The sequence below is a fragment of the Podarcis pityusensis genome (assembly GCF_964106645.2).
Source record: "Podarcis pityusensis genome assembly, chromosome: 9".
Lineage (NCBI taxonomy): Eukaryota > Metazoa > Chordata > Lepidosauria > Squamata > Lacertidae > Podarcis > Podarcis pityusensis.
In genome coordinates this window covers 20,379,604-20,398,570 of record NC_138034.1, presented here as the reverse complement: position 1 = coordinate 20,398,570, position 18,967 = coordinate 20,379,604, and the positions used below count along the sequence as shown (strand labels likewise).

The 18,967-nt window shown below is 39.4% G+C and overlaps 1 protein-coding gene and 1 long non-coding RNA gene across 6 annotated transcripts in view; one reads left to right on the top strand and one right to left on the bottom strand.

Annotated features, from left to right (window-relative positions):
* The window catches only part of SLC7A2 (solute carrier family 7 member 2), a 46,428-nt gene extending 29,961 nt beyond the window's left edge, over positions 1-16,467 (top strand). For 4 of the 5 annotated variants that reach the window (XM_081019985.1, XM_081019988.1, XM_081019986.1 and 1 more), the window contains exons 3-12: positions 1,680-1,835; positions 3,049-3,214; positions 4,123-4,259; positions 6,390-6,612; positions 8,818-8,957; positions 11,437-11,539; positions 12,943-13,145; positions 13,462-13,628; positions 14,353-14,461; positions 15,559-16,467. In XM_081019985.1, coding sequence (XP_080876111.1) covers positions 1,680-1,835; positions 3,049-3,214; positions 4,123-4,259; positions 6,390-6,612; positions 8,818-8,957; positions 11,437-11,539; positions 12,943-13,145; positions 13,462-13,628; positions 14,353-14,461; positions 15,559-15,758 — 1,604 coding nt within the window. In that variant the 3' untranslated portion in view covers positions 15,759-16,467. Of the gene's footprint in view, positions 1-1,679; positions 1,836-3,048; positions 3,215-4,122; positions 4,260-6,389; positions 6,613-8,817; positions 8,958-9,233; positions 9,371-11,436; positions 11,540-12,942; positions 13,146-13,461; positions 13,629-14,352; positions 14,462-15,558 lie in introns of all 5 variants that reach the window. The other variant, XM_081019989.1, reaches the window with a different exon arrangement.
* LOC308484975 lies at positions 9,382-15,667 on the bottom strand. The gene is made up of 3 exons (XR_013990254.1): positions 15,533-15,667; positions 11,689-11,740; positions 9,382-10,231 (listed from the first exon to the last, which is right to left on the bottom strand). It is a non-coding gene; the product is annotated as an uncharacterized lncRNA (long non-coding RNA).
* Positions 16,468-18,967: the final 2,500 nt, after the last annotated feature.

Here is an 18,967-nt window from a genome sequence, read left to right as displayed (position 1 = left end):
GATCCCTGTAGTGGTTATGGAAACCAAAGGAAATGAACAATAGTCATATTAGTTATTCTCTTGGTGTATGTGACTAAATTAAATATACCACTACATTACGTGATGATTTGACTTTTCAGGCATTAATGAGCTCAGGGCAGTGTACGTTCTCACCTTCAGCATTTACCCTATAAAGTTGGTTGGGCTGATGTGACTTGCCCATTGTCAACCTGTAAACAAAATTGCTAGTGGAGAATTGACCTCTGGCCTCCCATGTCCCACTCCAACACTTTTTCTACTATGCCACACTTGTGCACAAGCCACGTGTAGATTCCAGAGATAAAATTATGCTCTCTGAGAGCAACATCAGACAATCCCCAAATTGCTTTTGATGACATGCCTCTCTTGACAAAGAGGACAAAGCCTTTGATGTCACTGCAACCATCCAGCATATTTTCTAAATAGTGGTAGAGATAATTATTTAAATTTTTTTTGCAAATAAATAATTTTTGCTAATATAATTCTTAGAACAAATACTTGGTTTCTCTTGTCTTCAACCGTTGTGTAAATAATGTTGGGTGTGTGGTGCAGCATTCATCTTCCTTTTGAAGACAGAGCAGCAAGAGTTTCTCAGATTGTCATCGAACATGAGGCCCCCGTGCTTATTCCTGAAATTCTCACCGCACAGAGCAATCAGTGTGGTCCTGGGAATGTGCACGTATGGAAGAGGCAATTTCTGACTCTGTGTTAATGTGAATAACCTCTGGGAAATTTCAGCCAGGACTAGGCAAACGCAGAGACCCATTTCTCAGTCGCTGCCAGAAAGCAACAGCTGGGACTGAGGGACATGATTGGTTAGGCATTGCTTCCTCCGCATGGCTGTATCCCTTGGGATGCTCTGCATGGAAAATGCTTCACAGTTCCACCCAGTTGGTTGCTGTAAATATTAAATAAATTAACTGTGCTGTCAGTTGGTACAATGTTGTTGCTAGAAATAACAATACAATGCATTGCAACAACAGGGCACCCTTGAAATACAGTCATATCATGTAGAAAAATGAACTCGCGCTGTAGCAAAAAAAAAAAGGGAAGAAGCACTAAATAGACTGAAAATGCACATTTCCTTGTGAAGTGTGTATTCTAAGAAGAACGTAGAGTTTTTGACAAGATTTCCAGAAAATGGGGTGAGGCCAATGCTATTCCCACTCAAAGTAGATCCACTGAACTTACTGGAAATAGCTGACTTAAGTTCATTAATTTCAGTGTGTCAACTTTGAGTAGAATTAGCACTGGGTACAACTTACTATCTCATTTCATTGCTTCATCAAAACCAACTTAGAAATGAGGGATTTCTCATGGTAGCAGCTGAAAATAACCTTCTGGCCTGTATCTGGTCTCTTCCAAAAAACTGTATTATCCGATGTGAGTCATCTGCAGTTTCCCGAATGGGGATTTATTGTTTCCAAAATAGAAATTTATTCCCAACATTAGGAAGGGGCACAAGGCTGCAACATAACACGAAACCACATCCAGAATAGAGAAGAGCACAGATATGGGCCTCAATAGCCCAATATGTCTCAATAACAGCGAAAGATTCCACAATATTAAATATATAATAATGCCTAGTAAATATATGTAGGTTTTGTCTTTTACAATTCTAATAATTGCATTTTGATGTCAATTTGTTCCATTTCATTAAGGTACATCAAGTGTAGCAAGAGCGTGGAGTGGTACCTTTGATGAACTCCTTGGGAAACAAATTGGTTACTTTTTCAGGACCTACTTCAGAATGAATTATTCAGGTCTAGCAGAGTACCCAGATTTTTTTGCTGTCTGCCTTATATTGCTCCTAGCAGGTAAAAAATATATATACTTAATATTCATTTTTCTTATCGTAATTTTGCTACCCAGAGGGCAGGGTATGTTTAGCCTCAAGCATGACATATCTGCAAGTTTAGGAATCCTATCAACCTGTGGGCCCAAAAATTTGGTTCTAGTTTTTATTCTGTCACTTTTGTTTCCTTTTGAACAATATCTTCATACCTCAGTTTAGGATATCCTAATTTCAAGTCGAGATCACACATGCATATCATTGCAATTCTAGATTATAATTTCTTTAACTACTTGTGGAAATGTTTGTGTGTATACTGGATATATGTATCATACAAGGGTACAAACTTTAGGAAATTAAAATGAAAATTCTAATCCAGTGCAGCCCATTTTTGGAGAAATGTTTATTTTAAACATATTTATTACTGGATTAATCTGCTCCAGTAAAAGTTAGCAAGAGTAGTTAGATAACTTTGTTCTTCATATCATTTATATTTGTAATAATAATATAATAATAATAGTTGTTGTTGTTGTTTTATTTATACCCCACCCATCTGGCTGGGTTTCCCCAGCCACTATGAGCAATTTACAGCATATCTAAAAGCATAATAAAAACATCAAGTGTTAAAAACCTCCCAAACAGGGCTGCCTTCAAATGTGTTCTAAAAAATAATATTAATTGTATTGCTTTTGGTCAGAAAAATAGACAATGTTAGAGATATAAGTTTGAGCTCTCGACTGTTGCCTCTTCTTCTCAAGCCAGGGCTGGTCCACACATTCACTAGTCTAGCAATCTCATATGCATAATGAGTAAGAAGCTTATGCCTCTGTTGCCTGTTGCATGTACAATGCAATGCCCTTCACAGGTATATGCATATGTACAATTCCAACAATCTCCCTAGCTCAAAGGCCATGTGGAATTAAAAAATAATCATCATCATGTAGAGTTGTGTTGTGCTTGTGCTGGTGGATATAAGGCTATTTGCTTCTGACCTGTGAAAGGGATTTCTAGGTGGAGCTTATCTCCTATTCTGAAGTCATGTTTACATTCCCAGAGAAAAATATGGACTTGAATGCTTTCTGTGTGTACAGAATTTCCAGCTTGGTGAGTCTGTGAACCAGCCTTATGAGATAGCTCATGTAAACAAAACATTGTCAAATTATAATAAGCATAATATTAGAAATGCTAACATGTAGACCTTAATTATGTTACTTAATTTAAAAAATATTGTTTTATAGGCCTATTATCATTTGGAGTCAAAGAATCTGCATGGGTGAATAAAATCTTCACTGCTGTTAACATCTTGGTCCTCCTCTTCGTGATGACTTCTGGTTTTGTGAAAGGCGATCTTCATAACTGGAGGAAAACAGAAGAATTTCTTATAAACTACACAGTATACATAGAGTAATACAGGGGTTTTTTGTTTGCTTTACTGCTTTGGTTGCTTAGAATGGAGACTTTGGAGCATAATGATCTATAAACTATGTGATGGGATTTAATAATGTTTTAATAAAAATAAATGTAACATTTTAGATTTGATGCCCAACTAACTGTTGAATCGTCAACTGAGAATGAGGAAAGCATTTTATTTTATTTTTGGCCAGAGGTGAGACATTTTCAATGACACATTTTGGTTGTAATATCCTGGCTTGATCCAAAGCTGGAAACCATAATTTCCAGCTTTCGGTGAAAAAGGAAAGCTGTAAATTACAGGCTTCCTGATTTAATCACCTCAAAAGGGAAAACGGAAAAGCAAAACAGCTGCTTATACAGGCAAAGGATTTGTGCATTTCTCATCTTATTAGGCCAACATCATCATCCAGGCTAGTTCATTATGGTCCTCATAGGCAGTTCATTTTTCATGCAGTGAATACTGCTAAATACCACATCCGTACGTGGGGAAACCTGTCACAGAGCTGCAAAATCCCTCTGATAGCAATAAGTAGATAAAAGTGAGTTTAAACATCCTGACATTTTCAGTGCTTAAGTCCAAACCTGCAATTTCAGTGTGCATTGGGCTTTGAACCCTGCACTGTTTCCATGCTCAGCTCATATCTTTCTATGCTACGTATGGGAACAGCCATGGCATCGAGACTTTAAATGTACTTGGAGGGCCGTTCTGACACTTCAGGACAAAGGGCAACAAAGCAAAGAAGAAAAAAGCACCTGTGCACAATTAACCTTTGATTTGTGTGTGTGAATGCTGAGAGCCACTGTTGTGCACCCCCAACCACTCAAGTTATGATGTGGGGTTTGTAAGTCCCATGCCTACACAGGATACGATGTAATTATTATTATTTGGTTTTTTTTAGAAACCTGTCATCTTCTGAAAATGTGACAAGTGCATTTGGAGTTGGTGGCTTCATGCCATATGGCTTTACAGGAACACTGGCTGGTGCTGCAACCTGCTTTTATGCTTTTATAGGATTTGATTGCATCGCAACAACTGGTAAGCTGCCTTAAAAAAAAAAGGGTCATGCAGTTGAAGTTGTGATTTACATGTGCTGGAGCTGTAGTGTAAAACCACTGTGTTCCTATAGCATGATTCTATACATTTTAGAGAAAGACCTGCATATGCAATGCTAGAGTGCATGCTTTGCATTCAAAAGGATCTTGGTTCTCAGGGTTGCCATATTTCAGAAAGTTAAAGTCCGGACACAAAAGTTGTTGACCTTTTTTAATAGTTATTTTAGTCGACACTGCTGACATGAGTTGCCATACGTCCAGATTTTCCAGGACATTTTGACAATTTCCACCCAGACACTTTCCCCAAATGCAGCATTCCAGATATGTCTGGGGAATTCTGGACTATGGCAACCCTATTGGTTCTTCACTTGATGGCGTTTCCAGTTAAAAGGATTTCCAGTAGCAGGGCTGAAAGAGACCTTTGCTTGAGTCTGTAGGCAGGTCGCTAAGCTTTTTGGACCTGTGGGCACTTTTGCAAACTGTACACACAGAGATGCGCAGTCATGCTGCAGCCTATTCCACTGGCTACAACAGAATGCTTCTTTCAAGCCTGATTTTCAGCAGGGGAAAGGTGGATGTAACCCTGTAACCGTTGTGGAGCGTCTCTGTGGGTGCATGTGTGCCCACAGGCACTATGTTGGCAACCTCTGTTATTACTCCAGGTAAGCATGCATAGGAGTTGCAGAGCAGAAGCCACCAAACACTCTGATGCAATCTTTGTTCATTTCTCTCTTGGCCTGAAAATCTTACCAACTCTGCCCCATTCATTCTGGATCACAAACAGAATGGCAAGATCTGTTTCTTGCCGCACTTTAAAATCGATTCAGCATGATAATGTGTAATTGATATAAATTACATAGGCCAAAAGAGAGACATCTTGTCCTCCTTTTTAATTTGTTGCATGTTCTAAAAAGGCGTTAAATTGGTTTTAAGAACCATGTTATCTGTCTCTCCAAGGCATATATATTAAGTTCTACTTTGTGACTTCATGCTCAGTCACCCCTAATAATTGGAAATATCATGCGTAGGCTCAGTACACTGAGAACCTCTAAAACCTGCTTTATCAGCCAGAGGTAGCATACAGTGTTTCTATGGTAGCTTTTTTTCACTCTTACATTACACCATTTGCTCCCTCACTTGGCTTAGAGAATTCACAAGTTTCTATCAAAGAGCTATGTTTTCATTTCCTCTTCCTCACTCCCTGTATCATCCAGGTTGGTTGGTTGGTTTTTGGCCTGTAGCAATTTTTTGAACTTTCATTGCAATCACAGGCCAGTCCTATCAGACAAAGCACTTTTATCTTACCTGGTTTGAAGGTGTTATTGGTGACCCTGTAGTAGTGCCTCTGTGCTTTGCTTAAAGGTAAAGGGACCCCTGACCATTAGGTCCAGTCGTGACCGACTCTGGGGTTGCGGCGCTCATTTCGCTTTATTGGCCGAGGAAGCCGGCATACAGCTTCTGGGTCATGTGGCCAACATGACTAAGCCGCTTCTGGCGAACCAGAGCAGCGCACAGAAACGCTGTTTACCTTCCTGCTAGAGCGGTATCTATTTATCTACTTGCACTTTGACGTGCTTTTGAACTGCTAGGTTGGCAGGAGCTGGGACCGAGCAACAGGAGCTCACCCCGTCGCGGGGATTCGAACCACCGACCTTCTGATTGGCAAGTCCTAGGCTCTGTGGTTTAACCCACAGCGCCACCCACGTCCCACGTGCTTTGCTTACCTGCCCACTATCCCATTTCCACTACCTGTTTGACGACACCACCCATTTCTCTCTCTCTCTCTCAGCACAATAGCAGTTATTTCTGAATCAGCATATGTAGTACTGTGCTGCTGTATTATATAAATTGGTGTATTTTAAAATCTTCCCCCCAGGCCAATAATACTTGTTTTTATCTTCACAAATCACACAGAATTCAATTTAGACCAATAACATGATCCCATCTGGAGTCTCTGTATTTTTCAGTATTCCTGCTAGATAAAAAGTAAAGTCTTTTGTATAAAAAATAAATCTCATGGATGCACTTTGCCCAACTGGACACACAATCTCACTGTTGGCCATCTTCCGTACTCTTATTCACACTAAGAATAAAATGTCGTTTTTCTCCATAGGGGAAGAAGTCAAGAATCCCCAGAAAGCCATACCTATTGGGATTGTAACTTCCTTGCTTGTCTGCTTCTTGGCCTACTTTGGTGTTTCAGCTGCTTTAACTCTGATGATGCCGTACTATTTAATTGATGAGAAAAGTCCTCTCCCTGTAGCCTTTGAGTATGTCGGATGGGGCCCAGCGAAATATGTTGTAGCAGTGGGATCTCTCTGTGCTTTATCGACAAGGTAAAAATAAGGAAAACCTAAGTCATTGCCAGGAAAATGGAGCTATTTTTAAAAGTTTTGATTTATTAGGTTTGCTAAACAGAGATATTTAGAATAATTATGTAGTTTGTTACGGCTCAAATGTAGCTCAGCTGTGTAAGTCAACTATTTAAGTTCTTATTTTGTGAACTTTTTCCTTGTGAAAGGAAAAATTACGTTCATAAGTTCATCTCTTTCTACCTGTGCTAATTTATTGACCATCATATTTGTTGAATATTGTTAAGAATGCACTGGAGTGATATTAAAATACATGTAGTAGTGTGGGTAATGAAAGTATATTTAAGTACTTTTTCCAGGCTCGGGTTCTTGTTTTTTTTGTTTTTAAAAAGCATATATTGAAAATGCACATTTTAACATAATTTTGGTGTCAAATCAGGGGGAGTGTAATTTTGCAGAAACCTTATGCTCAAATTTGTCTGAACTATCCAAAATCCATCATGAAAGTGTCTGCATTTCTAAATATAAGCATGTACTAAAGAAGCTGCATCTAATTTGGGCTTCATAAATCACTTACACTGGCTGCGTTTCCACTTGAAGTGACTTTACCATAGGTTGGAAAAGACCCCCACGATTATTAGGAACACCCTTCCTGTCCTACTCATTACGAAGTAAATGTGGCTTAATTGCAAATTGCTCAAGCAAGCATTTAGTGCAGGGATTCAGTGTTTCTAAAACTTATCAGGGCTGTACAAGCTTCCTAACATTTGCATATGCTTATTTTATTAACAGTGCCAAGGCTGCTTAGCTGATATGGCATTTAAAATCATACAGTTTAGCATACACAGTGACCTGTTTAGCATCCTGCAGTGAATTAAGTAAGATGTCACGTTTACTTCACTTTTGTCAAATACAGACATATGACTCCTAGTCGCCTGATCCTGTCCCGGTGCCTCCATATGGGCTTGTTGCAGCAGGGACACTGCATACAAGCTGACTGGGATTAATGTTTACAAGAGAGCAGGCAGGACCACAGACCTTGGGCCACCTTGTAAAAGACCCATAAGATATCTGGGAATCTGACAATGTGCAGATTCTGAAGCAGACCCCAATCCAGTCCAAGTCCAGGAGGATTGGATCACTGGGTCTGTCAGATTGTTTCCTGGATCCTATTTGGCATGAGGGTTCCGTTAGAACACAGATTGGGCAAAGAGGTACTTAACAAGAATGAAGTTTTAGCCTTAAATGACTTAATACACGATATAATGGGTTTTGGGCATTTTTAAAAAGTGTTTTCTGATATTGCCTGTTTTCAATCCTGCTGCCTGGTGCAATCATTCAAGGTGCTGGTGACGCTTAATTGCATTGCAAGTATTACTACGTTTTCTACTGGTATACCGTTCTGGGGAAAAACTGCAGTGAAGGCTCAAGTTTCTTCAGTTTTGAGTATTTTACTCCAACTGTTACAGGATTCTAAAAATCATAAATAAAACAAATCACATGATCACAAGTGACTAATGGTGTAATATATAGCATTAAGATAGTAATAATTAAATTGATAGATTTTTCAGTCAATTAAAAAAAAGTAAACCACAAGAGTTACCATTACAATTCACCAGGTTAATCTAACATTTTGGGGCCTTCCTCTGCAAACCTGGAGGTTTTGTGTCAGCAGCTTATCTTTGAAATATGGGTAGGAATATTACCGTAATTCTGTCTCAATCATTGGTATAGGACAGATCACTTAATTAGGTTTGAAACAAACCTCTCTTCAGAAGATATAGGAAATAACGACACAAGAATTTTACTGTGAGGACCTTGTAAAGCCCAAGTAGAAAAGTGTAGTTGAGGTTCCACCTCTCCAAATATTGTGAGGAAATCTTCGTGCCTGTGACAGATGCAGTGTGATCTCTGTGGTGAAGAAGGTGAGGGTGTTGCTCCATACAGAGAAATACATTCTGTGATCCCTGAAAGTGTATGAAATAGACCATAAAGGCTGCAAAGTACTCTGTGCATTAAAAAAGAACCCTGCACACAATATATAAAAATTAATTGAATAGTTGAAGAAACTTGTGTCTTAACTGCAGTGTGTCTCATGTACAATTTATCTCCATCCCATCCCACGTTCCTGGTATCGTATGCTGTTAATTGGCCTTGTTTCTTTTTTGCTCTAATGCATTGCATGACTTTGTGTTGGCCATGTTGCATGTTCTTTTGCTTTTTATCCAGTCTCCTTGGATCCATTTTCCCAATGCCGCGTGTAATCTATGCTATGGCGGAGGATGGGTTGCTTTTCAAATGTCTAGCTCGTATCAATCCCAAAACGAAGACTCCTCTTGTTGCTACTTTGTCATCAGGTGCTGTAGCAGGTGAGGCTCTAAGCGAATTTATTATCAGGAAAAGGGACATCTTCACCCATGATCAAATGTAGATTCTGAAGCAGTTGCAGCTCAAATGATAAAATGTGAATCTCAAGAGTTCAACTATTAAACCTTTGGTGTTTGTTTCCAGCCTCGTTTTTGGTTATTAGAAGTGCATTTTACACATACAGTTTCCCTTTTCCTCCCATGTCTGTGTTTTGGATTGTCTGTTAGTGCATAATATTCTTACTGTGGCATTTGAACAATTAAATTTTTTTGTTCTAGTCTTCTGGGCTCTATGTTCCCTTTGCCCCGCATTCTGTTTGCCATGGCACGAGATGGTTTACTCTTTAGATTTCTTGCCAAAGTGAGCAAGAGGCAGTCTCCAGTTGCTGCCACAATGACAGCAGGGCTCATCTCCGGTAAGCTCTTAAAGCAGGTCTTGCCTAACTGGGACCTCAACCCCGTTTTCACGTGCAAAATTTATGTTAATAAGATGGGCCTGCTTGCTAACTTTCTGTGCATGCAAATTGGGGACAAAACTGCTGACTAATCAGAAGAAGCAACAATTCTGAATTGTGGTGGCGGTGTTGGTGCTGGTTGTACAGGAGCAAACTCGTTGGAGGACTTCTCCAAAGCTTTCCTCTGCTGTGACCAATGGTACCTTTTAATGCATATGCAAAGAAGGAAGTGTAGGTGAATAACTATAAAACGTCCTTGCTTTCTCATTGAATTTTGCCATTTGGGCTATTTTCATCCCAGCCTTTCATACACTTCCACTGTAGTTAATATGTTGTTTAAAGTATATTTGACAATTTAATAACTGCAAATGTAGCATGAAAAGTATTCCCCTCCCCTGCCAATATGACATTAATATCTAAAGCTCAACATAGATAGTCCCTTCATTTTAAACGGTGTTAAGATTAAATGTCTGGTTTTTTTAAAAGATTAAATATTTAATACATGTCAATACCAACATATAAGTGCCAATTATATTTTGCTTATACAATAACTGGGGAGCCTGTGTGGTGTAGTGGTTAAGAGCGGTAGACTTGTAATCTGGGGAACCGGGTTCGGGTCCCCGCTCCTCCACATGCAGCTGCTGGGTGACCTTGGGCTAGTCACACTTCTTTGAAGTCTGTCAGCCCCACTCACCTCACAGAGTGTTTGTTGTGGGGGAGGAAGGGAAAGGAGATTGTTAGTCGCTTTGAGACTCCTTCGGGTAGTGATAAAGCGGGATATCAAATCCAAACTCTTCTTCTTCTTCTTCTTCTTCTTGATGGCTAAAGTTTGCAAAAAAGAAAGCAGATAAACAGAGGTGTCAGGATAGGTAATTTAGAGAATAACCATTTTCTTAAATTGTGGACTTAGTGCAGTCTTCCAAATCTTGGTTGCAGTTTTATGTGACTTCAAAGGAAAATACAATGATACCTCTTTGCTAGCTTCTAACTTTCAATATGTTAAAGCTAGACTTTGTTTATTCATAGTGATATAATTGTATGAAGGTTAAACAGTTTTAAGTTAAAAGTGTAAGTGATACAACTGAACCAATAGCAAGTTGCCCCTCTGAAATAAACAGTGTAAAGACATCTCTGTGTCCCTCAAAATCATGACTTTCTAGCATTAAGTATAGTTACACATTGAATGTACACCAGTGCATAGTTCCCTTGTAAACTATGATCTGAAGCAGGATTGCAGACCATTTTTTGGAGGGACATAAGCCATGGTTTGCTTTGATGCACATTCCATACCATGGATAATTGTAGCCTGGGAAGGGAAAATAGTTTTGTTAGAGACTGGCTACTGATTTTAAACCCTTGGTTGCAGGCAGCTAGCATGACCTCTGCAGAATACAACAGTACTGGGTTTTGTTTTGTTTTTCAAAAACTTTTTTCATCTGTGCCTTGCATAAGCCCTCAAATACTTTTGCTTAGTTTTAACACTGTTTTAAAGAGGGATTATCTTTTATGAGTGCTTGAAAGCTCAACACTTTTAATTCATTGCATGAGCTTTGTGTAGTAAAAGAAAAGAAGCAAGATTTGATATGGGCACAGCGTACCAGGAACATTTCCTATTTGTGCCACATTAAAATGAGCCAGAAACAGCTTGCCTAACTCCCATTGTATTTTACCTATTATGTCTATGCATGTATTTAAATTAATGGTGTCTGTCATGCAAAATGAGTTTATACCATTTTCTCATGTGAAAGCCAAGTATTGAAACTACTGTGTAATGCCCTGATTGTACCAAATTTCAGAGGGGAATTAACTCAGTTCCCCTGAAGGTTATAAAATGCTACTGCATTACTAAAATCTTAATTTTGGCCATAAAACGTTTAGAAAACAATGGTTTGCTTCAAATTGTATGAACATTTTAAAGACCCTTAAGGGCAAGCGTTAAACGTTAATGGAGATGGTAGCAAATATTCATTTTCAGCTTAATACAGACATGTTTTTAATACTAGCTCTGCTTTGTCTTGTTTTTCTAGCTCTGATGGCTTTTCTCTTTGACCTAAAAGCATTAGTAGATATGATGTCCATTGGTACTCTTCTTGCATATTCACTAGTAGCAGCTTGTGTCCTCATTCTTAGGTGAGTTCCAATTTTGGGTTATTAACTAATTTGTTAGGCAATGTTGTCTAAATCCTTAAATGTTTTTGTTTCTGCCATAAAGTTATGTAAACATGAAGTTACACAGACAGGATACCCTTCAAATGCAGATTGTTCATGAGAGCAACTACCTTAGTATTTTGTAGAAGTTCACATTCCGCTGCTGTACAAGTTTAGGTACTGCTGTAAACAGAGGAATGGGAGAATAAAAGTTGTTTGGCATCTAGGGCAACTTGTATGAAATAAAGCTCTGTTGCATAGTGGTTCTCACCTTTAAGTGCTTCTTTAATGCTTTCCATATGAAGTTAGACTCCAAATCCCATCATCCCTCACTGGCTGGCGATGGTAGCAGTTGTCATTGAGCAACCACACTGGATATCTCTGTTTTATTATGTGTACTTTTTTTGGTGCTGTAGATGAAATAAGTGACCCGCAGAGAGTAATAGTTCCCTTTTCAGAGCTAGAGACAGAGAAATGCTCAACACTAAGGCACCTCTAAGGTAGAAAGATATGCTTTCTTAAAATAGCCTAATAAATCTTGCATGCAAATTCTGTCTTCCATGTATCTTCGGTTCGGTAAAGCAGACCTGTCTCTTGTGGTCTAATCCCAGCTCTGGTTCCTTATAAATATCCTGTGGACAAGGAGTTCGCCCCTTTGGTTGTGCTCTGCTCCCAGGGCTGATGGGTTTACCATATTGAGGGATTTCTGGGGCCAGTGGTGCAGTTATTGAGAGTTAGATCACTTATAATACATATGAAGGGATTCACCATATATTGGCCTTTCTGGTTAGGCCAGAAATGGTCATTATCAGTCCCCATACATGTCAGGCAACCCTCCTGCAATTTCCCAAGGAAAACACTTGAGTGTTTATGTAGGGGTGTGCTGCTGGCCAATGCTGCCTTCGGACACATGGGCTGCCTTCAGTCAGTGGTGCCCAGTGCTCATCTGGTCTTTCCTGGGGGATGGGGAGGGAGGTTGGGCAGTGTAATAGCCAGCATTGTTGGGTGCCACTGCCCAAAGGCATGCAGGACTCCTTCAGGCAGTGATGCCCAATACTTCCCCAGGTGTGACTAATGCTGGCTTCTTTCCCTACCCTACTTGCTGTGCATCTTTGAAACATTAAGAGAATCTGGACCTGAATGTCCTTCCTGTAATATGCAGATTTCAGTGACTGTAGGACTGCGTATTGGTGGCAACTCTAGCTTCTATTGCCTGAATTAAATATCAATAACTAAACAAATGGTGCAATAATGTCACCCAAAATATAGTCGTGTCTTTTGCTTGCTGTAGGCCTTGTAGCTTATAATACATTGTGCCTTTAATTTTTATTTTCTGTGAACCTCACCATACACAAATGTATTTGTGTGTGTATGTACACAAACAGGTACCAACCCAGTTTAAACTATGAACAGCCAAAATATTCAGCAGAAAAAGAGGCTCTTGCGGGATCAGAGAGAGAAAGTACGAATGAATCTCAAATGAGTATGGTACCAGGACACAGTTTCAGCTTACAAACACTGATTAATCCATCAAGTTTGCCCACGGAACAGTCTGCCACCATGGTTAGCTTTCTTGTGTGTCTGTTGGGTAAGTCAAAAGCTATCTAAATACTTGGACTATCTCGGAAATGTCAGCTGATAAGCAAAATGCATTTAAACAAAATGACGGATCAGATTCACTTATTATTTTGAACTTGTCCAAAATTTCAAGTATGGAAAAAGAGGGAGAGGGGCCTATGAATCCCGTATTAATTGGTGTAGACATGACATCAAGTCTAAATTTGTTCTGACAGCCTAATTCAAAACAAAGGAATGTACAGTATTGGTTTTTACCTGTCAATATTGCTGAAGCTTTATGTCACTTAAACATTTGAGATTTTGAAATTTTGATTGCCTCTATTTAGCTTTCCTGATTTGTGGCTTAAGCATTCTGGCCACCAACGGGATTCATCTTCTTGCCAATCTGGAGCCTTGGAGTATTTGTCTCCTTGCAGTACTTTCAGTGCTGTTTATCACCATTGTACTTGTCATCTGGAGGCAACCTCAGAGTCAGCAGAAAGTAGCATTTATGGTAAGCAGTGGTGATGGTAGTGGCATCAGGTGCAAAACCTCACAAACAGTTTTTTTTTTGGGGGGGTGCTGTGTAACTAGCTGCCCTTCTGGAGATTACCACCCTGTCGCTTTAGTAGCTACCTTTCAGTTGAATTAATAAGTTAGCTGTTGCCTTAAAAAGAGCTTGACTGATATGGTGCTAAAGTTGCTTTTTGTGGCAAGCCAAAATAGTGGTTCTTGTGCAAATTTGGCCTTGACTGTAGAAAGAGTTGAGAATTCATTTTTACTACACCTGAAACGTGTAAGGTTAGATGAATTTTTTTTTTAACAATCTTTTGATTGATTGAAGATTAATTGGGCAGCAGATCTTTTAAAAGTTTGTTTGTTTTTAAGGCAAAAGCTGTGGGCCACAGGATCCGTTTTCCTTATTTTATCTTTCCCTATTTTCCCTTGTGCATATATAAAATCTTGTGTAGCCCATGTGTGTACTACCACTAAATTGTGGTCCTCGCCTTCCCATTGCAGGCCTATCAAAATTTAATTCATTAGTTCTGCATTTAAAATGCATTATAAGTAGGTAATGTGTTCATTGCAACTGGACTAAGACACTTTGCCCTATAACTTTTATTTTATTTTCAAAATATGGATGTGTCAGTTCAGTAGAGCCCCTTTACAAATTTAATTAAAAGTATGACACACAGAATGTTTGTCAAAAACACTGAATTGTAAAAAATTGTCCTTAGGTTCCACTCCTGCCATTTTTGCCATCTTTGAGTATCTTGGTGAATATTTACTTAATGGTACAACTAAGTGGAGAGACTTGGATCCGGTTTAGCATCTGGATGGCGATTGGTACGTATTATGTAGCTGAATGTTGTTGTGAACTTTTTCTTGCCTCCCCGCTAAGCAAGGGCAAAAGCTTAAAACCTATTTTCATACTGGGTGACCCAAGCGGACATGGTGCAAAAAGAGCATTTAGACACTTAACCTTGCTTGCTGAGCAAAGCCTGCTCAGCATGCAGGTTCTAGAAGCAGCTCCAAAGGACACAATTTTTGCACATCCGCATACGTCTTGGAACTGAAACCCCACATAAGATGAGGGATTTCTGCGTATAATTTTTGAGAGTAGTACAGTGATACCTTGGTTCTCAAACTTAATCCATTCCAGAAGTCCGTTCCAAAACCAAGGCGTGCTTTCTCATAGACGGTAAGGCAAAATGGATTAATCTGTTCCAGACTTTTAAAAACTACCCCTAAAACAGCAATTTAACATGATTTTTACTATCTAACAAGACCATTGGTCCATTAAATTAAAGCAATAATCAATGTACTGTACTATAAAATAAGACAGTATTGTAGATGATAAAAAATAAAAAATAAAAAATTTCTTACCTGCACTGATGATTGTCATTGTTTGGATGGGGGGCTTTTATCCATTTCCGCAGTCACACAATCAATCAGTCAATCAATCAATCAGTAGCTGAACCGGGTTCCACACAGTCACAAAAACAAATTAACCGAAAAAGTCTCAAAAACAAAAACGCAAAATAAATGGCAAAAACAAAAGCACTAAACTTAATCCGTCCTGGAAGTCTGTTTGACTTCCAAAATGTTCAAAAACCAAGGCGCAGCTTCTGATTGGTGCAGGTGCCCCGGAAACAATAGCTGACAGCTGCATCGGACGTTCGGCTTCCAAAAAATGCTCAAAAACCGGAACACTTACTTTTGGGTTTTTGGCATTTGGGAACCAAGGCGTTTGAGTACCAAGGCGTTTGAGAACCAAGGTACCACTGTACTAGAATGGAAGCTTAGTGTGGATTAAAGAAACCTATGACCACAAGTGATACCAAGATCTGAACAAGTGTTCTGTTTTTGTAATCTTGGGTAGAGCTACAGAAATATGACAAAACTGAGAAAACTTACATCCATTTCTTTTTCTCCTCTGGAAGGTTTCTTTATTTACTTTGCTTATGGCATCCGACATAGTGTGGAAGGCCGTCCTAGGGTGGAAGATGAAGATGACGAGGACGACAGCTGCTCCGAAAAAAGCGCAGCTGCAGAAAAGAACTATGTAAAAGAAGCAAACGAGATTGAAAATGCAAGTGAAAGTGCTCAGTTTATTACACATGAAAGGACAAGTGAATGTTAACGGTTGCTAACTACCATGCTGTGTACGTCTTTTGAGTAGTGTAACGGAATGTAGTTGGGGGATTTTGGGGGGGTGGAATGCCAAAACACTTGCTCCCGAAAGATTAGCAGTAACCTACTTGTGCTTTGTGAAAACATCAATAATGGTCTAAACCGACTGCTAGATATTTCATCCAGTGGAGATTTACCTCAAATTGTGGTTGCCTGAAGTAAAAACTGCCAAGGAAGTGGAGGGAAACAAACTCCCGTCAGCTGATTTTGCCTGTTGTGCTAAAAATGTTGGGATTTTTTTTAGCGCACCATCCTACAACTTGAACTGGCATAATGTTATATAATTAGGAATGTTTAAAGATGGGAAGCTGAACCATTTTAGGTTGTGTTATTGGGGACACATTTTCTTGTTTCTGTCTTTTAAAAATGTGTGTAGCAGTGGTCAGTAACTAGGTAGCTAAACTGTTTAGCATCTCAAACTTTAAAAAAGGGAAGAAAAAAAAAACCTATTTAAAAAAGCCAGTTACCCAGATGAATACATAGAGCAGAAACTTGGCAGGCTTTTGCATTGCGATGTAGTGCTTCTCTGTTTTAAAAAGTGTTAAATTTTTGCTACCACTGTATATGCAAATAATGTATGCCGCGAACATCCTTTTGAAAAGCAGTGTTTGTAATGCCTAACATATGGATGGGCTCCGTATAGAATGTTTTGAAATTACCGTATTTTTCGCTCTATAACACGCACCAGACCATAACACGCACGTAGTTTTTAGAGAAGGAAAACAGGAAAAAAAAAATTCTAAACAAAATAGTGGATATATGATTTTTGTGGTTCATGCTGTGGCCACAGACATGTGATCTGACAGTGAGTTTGGAGTAGCCCAATGCAAAAATCCTGAGGATCCATGTGGATCCATGCTTTGTAACCACGGAGGAGGGAAGGAAGGGGAACCATGGATCCTCTGCTCACGACTGCAGCAGATCCCCCCTGCCACCCACAGGCAATCGCTCCATAACACGCACAGACATTTCCCCTTACTTTCTAGGAGGAAAAAAGTGAGTGTTATGGTGCAAAAAATACGGTACCTTTTACCAGTCGTGTTCCAAATTTTCCTTCTCGATGTTGACAACCAACAAGTCACGCTACATGGTTCCTAAGATGTAAGAAACTTCAGAACAGTGGCAAACAGCATGTGCCTATGGAACTGGGAATTTTTCAAGTCCAGGTGCACCTATGGAATTGCCCTGTGTTAGTGCTGAATGTGTAAACCCTCTGAGGTTGTAAGTAGCTGCCCTAGGTCCAATGACTGATGAGCTGTGTACCTTCCGAGTCTCTGGCCCACCAAGTATATTCATTAATTTCTGTAACTAAGGAAAATGAAACTGTCAGCCATAAATTGGCTGCATTCAGATGTCACAGTAAACCATGGCTGCTTATGATGCGAACAAGCTGTAGTGAACCTCGGGCTTGCATGCTTCTCCCCTTTCATCCTCTCCTCTGGCGTGGCTACAAGATGGGATTTGGAAGTTTGAACTTCTTTTGAGTAACTGCAGCAGGGCATTTTTGCCCCAAACCAACGAATTGTCAGTAATCTTAATTGTGGCTTGTTTGAAATAGACTAAATTTAAATCATGAGCTGTTAAGCTGGCTTGTTTTAACAAACCATAATTAAGATTAACCACAGTTTAGGGTTCAGCTGCAGCTCTAAACAACAATTAATAATAATAAACATAGCTGTGAAAGCTTCCAGCCTGCAAGGATGCACTTAATAAATCTAACATGGATTATGATGAGGATTGAATTCAGCCACTATGTATTTTTTTGCCCTTGCAGGAGGTATTACGTCTTTCAGTGGATTCTGCTGTAGTCATAACTTATCTAACATTTTTGTATAAATCATGAACAGAAATTCAGATTTTTCAGGGAATATGTTCCATCTCCTTAAAAGAGATGGGTATTTGGAGGAGAGAGAGGAGTAAAAAAAGAAAAGAAAGAAATATAATTCAAATAACATATAAGAATACAGAGTTATGTTTAACAGGTGACAGGTCTTTTTAGCTTTGAAGTAACATTTTATAAATAAAATATGAGGCAGGCATAGGCACCAAAGGATCACTCTTGGTTACATTATTCTCACTCATGTATACAGTCATAACTTGGCTTAGTGGCTGATGGGCAGGTTGTATTTCTGGCACATGTGTGTCTGCTCCACACATTAATTTGTGTATGAAGCAACATATGTATGTGTGTGAGAACAAGCCAAAGAGAAAAACAAAGCAAAACTGTCCTGCAACATTAATTTACTTATTTTCTTAAGAAAAAGAATAGGGGCTGTGAGCAGCTGTGGCTGTTTCTTCTCCTGGAGACAGAGGAAGGATAACCTTACAATATACCTAATGCCTTTTAGTTTATTAATGTTGGGACCATGTTACAAACGTTTCGGTCAAACCATCTGTCAAACGTTTCATCGCAACTGTTGGGTTAGAAACCCATGTTTTAAAAAGATGAAAATTTCAGGATTCAGAGAGGGGGTTGGGAACAAAAATTGTTTTTAGAAGTGCCTTAGAAAAGCACACAATCCAAGACTGTGGATTTAATGTTTTTTCTGTCAACAGTTTTCGCATCCCTACTCAAGTAAGGTAAAAGGTAAAGGACCCCTGGATGGTTAAGTCCAGTCAAAGGCGACTATGGGGTTGCAGCACTCATCTTGCTTTTCAGGCCGAGGGAGCCAGCGTTTGGTAGTTCAAATTCACACAATGGGGTGAGCTCCCATTGCTGTCCCAGCTTCTGCCAACCTAGCAGTTCAAAAGCATACCAGCACAAGTAGATATATAGGTACTGCTGCAGCGGGAAGGTAAACAGTGTTTCCGTGCGCTCCGGCTTCCGTCCCGTTGCACCAAAAACGGTTTAGTCATGCTGGCCACATGATCTGGAAAGCTGTCCTGCACAAGTATTAAAATACTAATGAGATGATTATTCGCAAATAAGTGCATCTTAAGCACACTGGGTGGGTTTTTTAAAAGTTTGATAAGGAAAGTAAGGCTGGCTTTCAATGTTACGGAAGGGTGACCAGGTGGGAATGCTGTGTGTGTGTGTGTGATGTCCAAAGTCTACAGTGAGGGGTGGAAAATCCAGATGCATATACAAATTCACACACACAGTGAGAGAGAGAGAGCTGTTTAGGTTCTTAGTTATGATTCTTGCAGAATAAGTATATA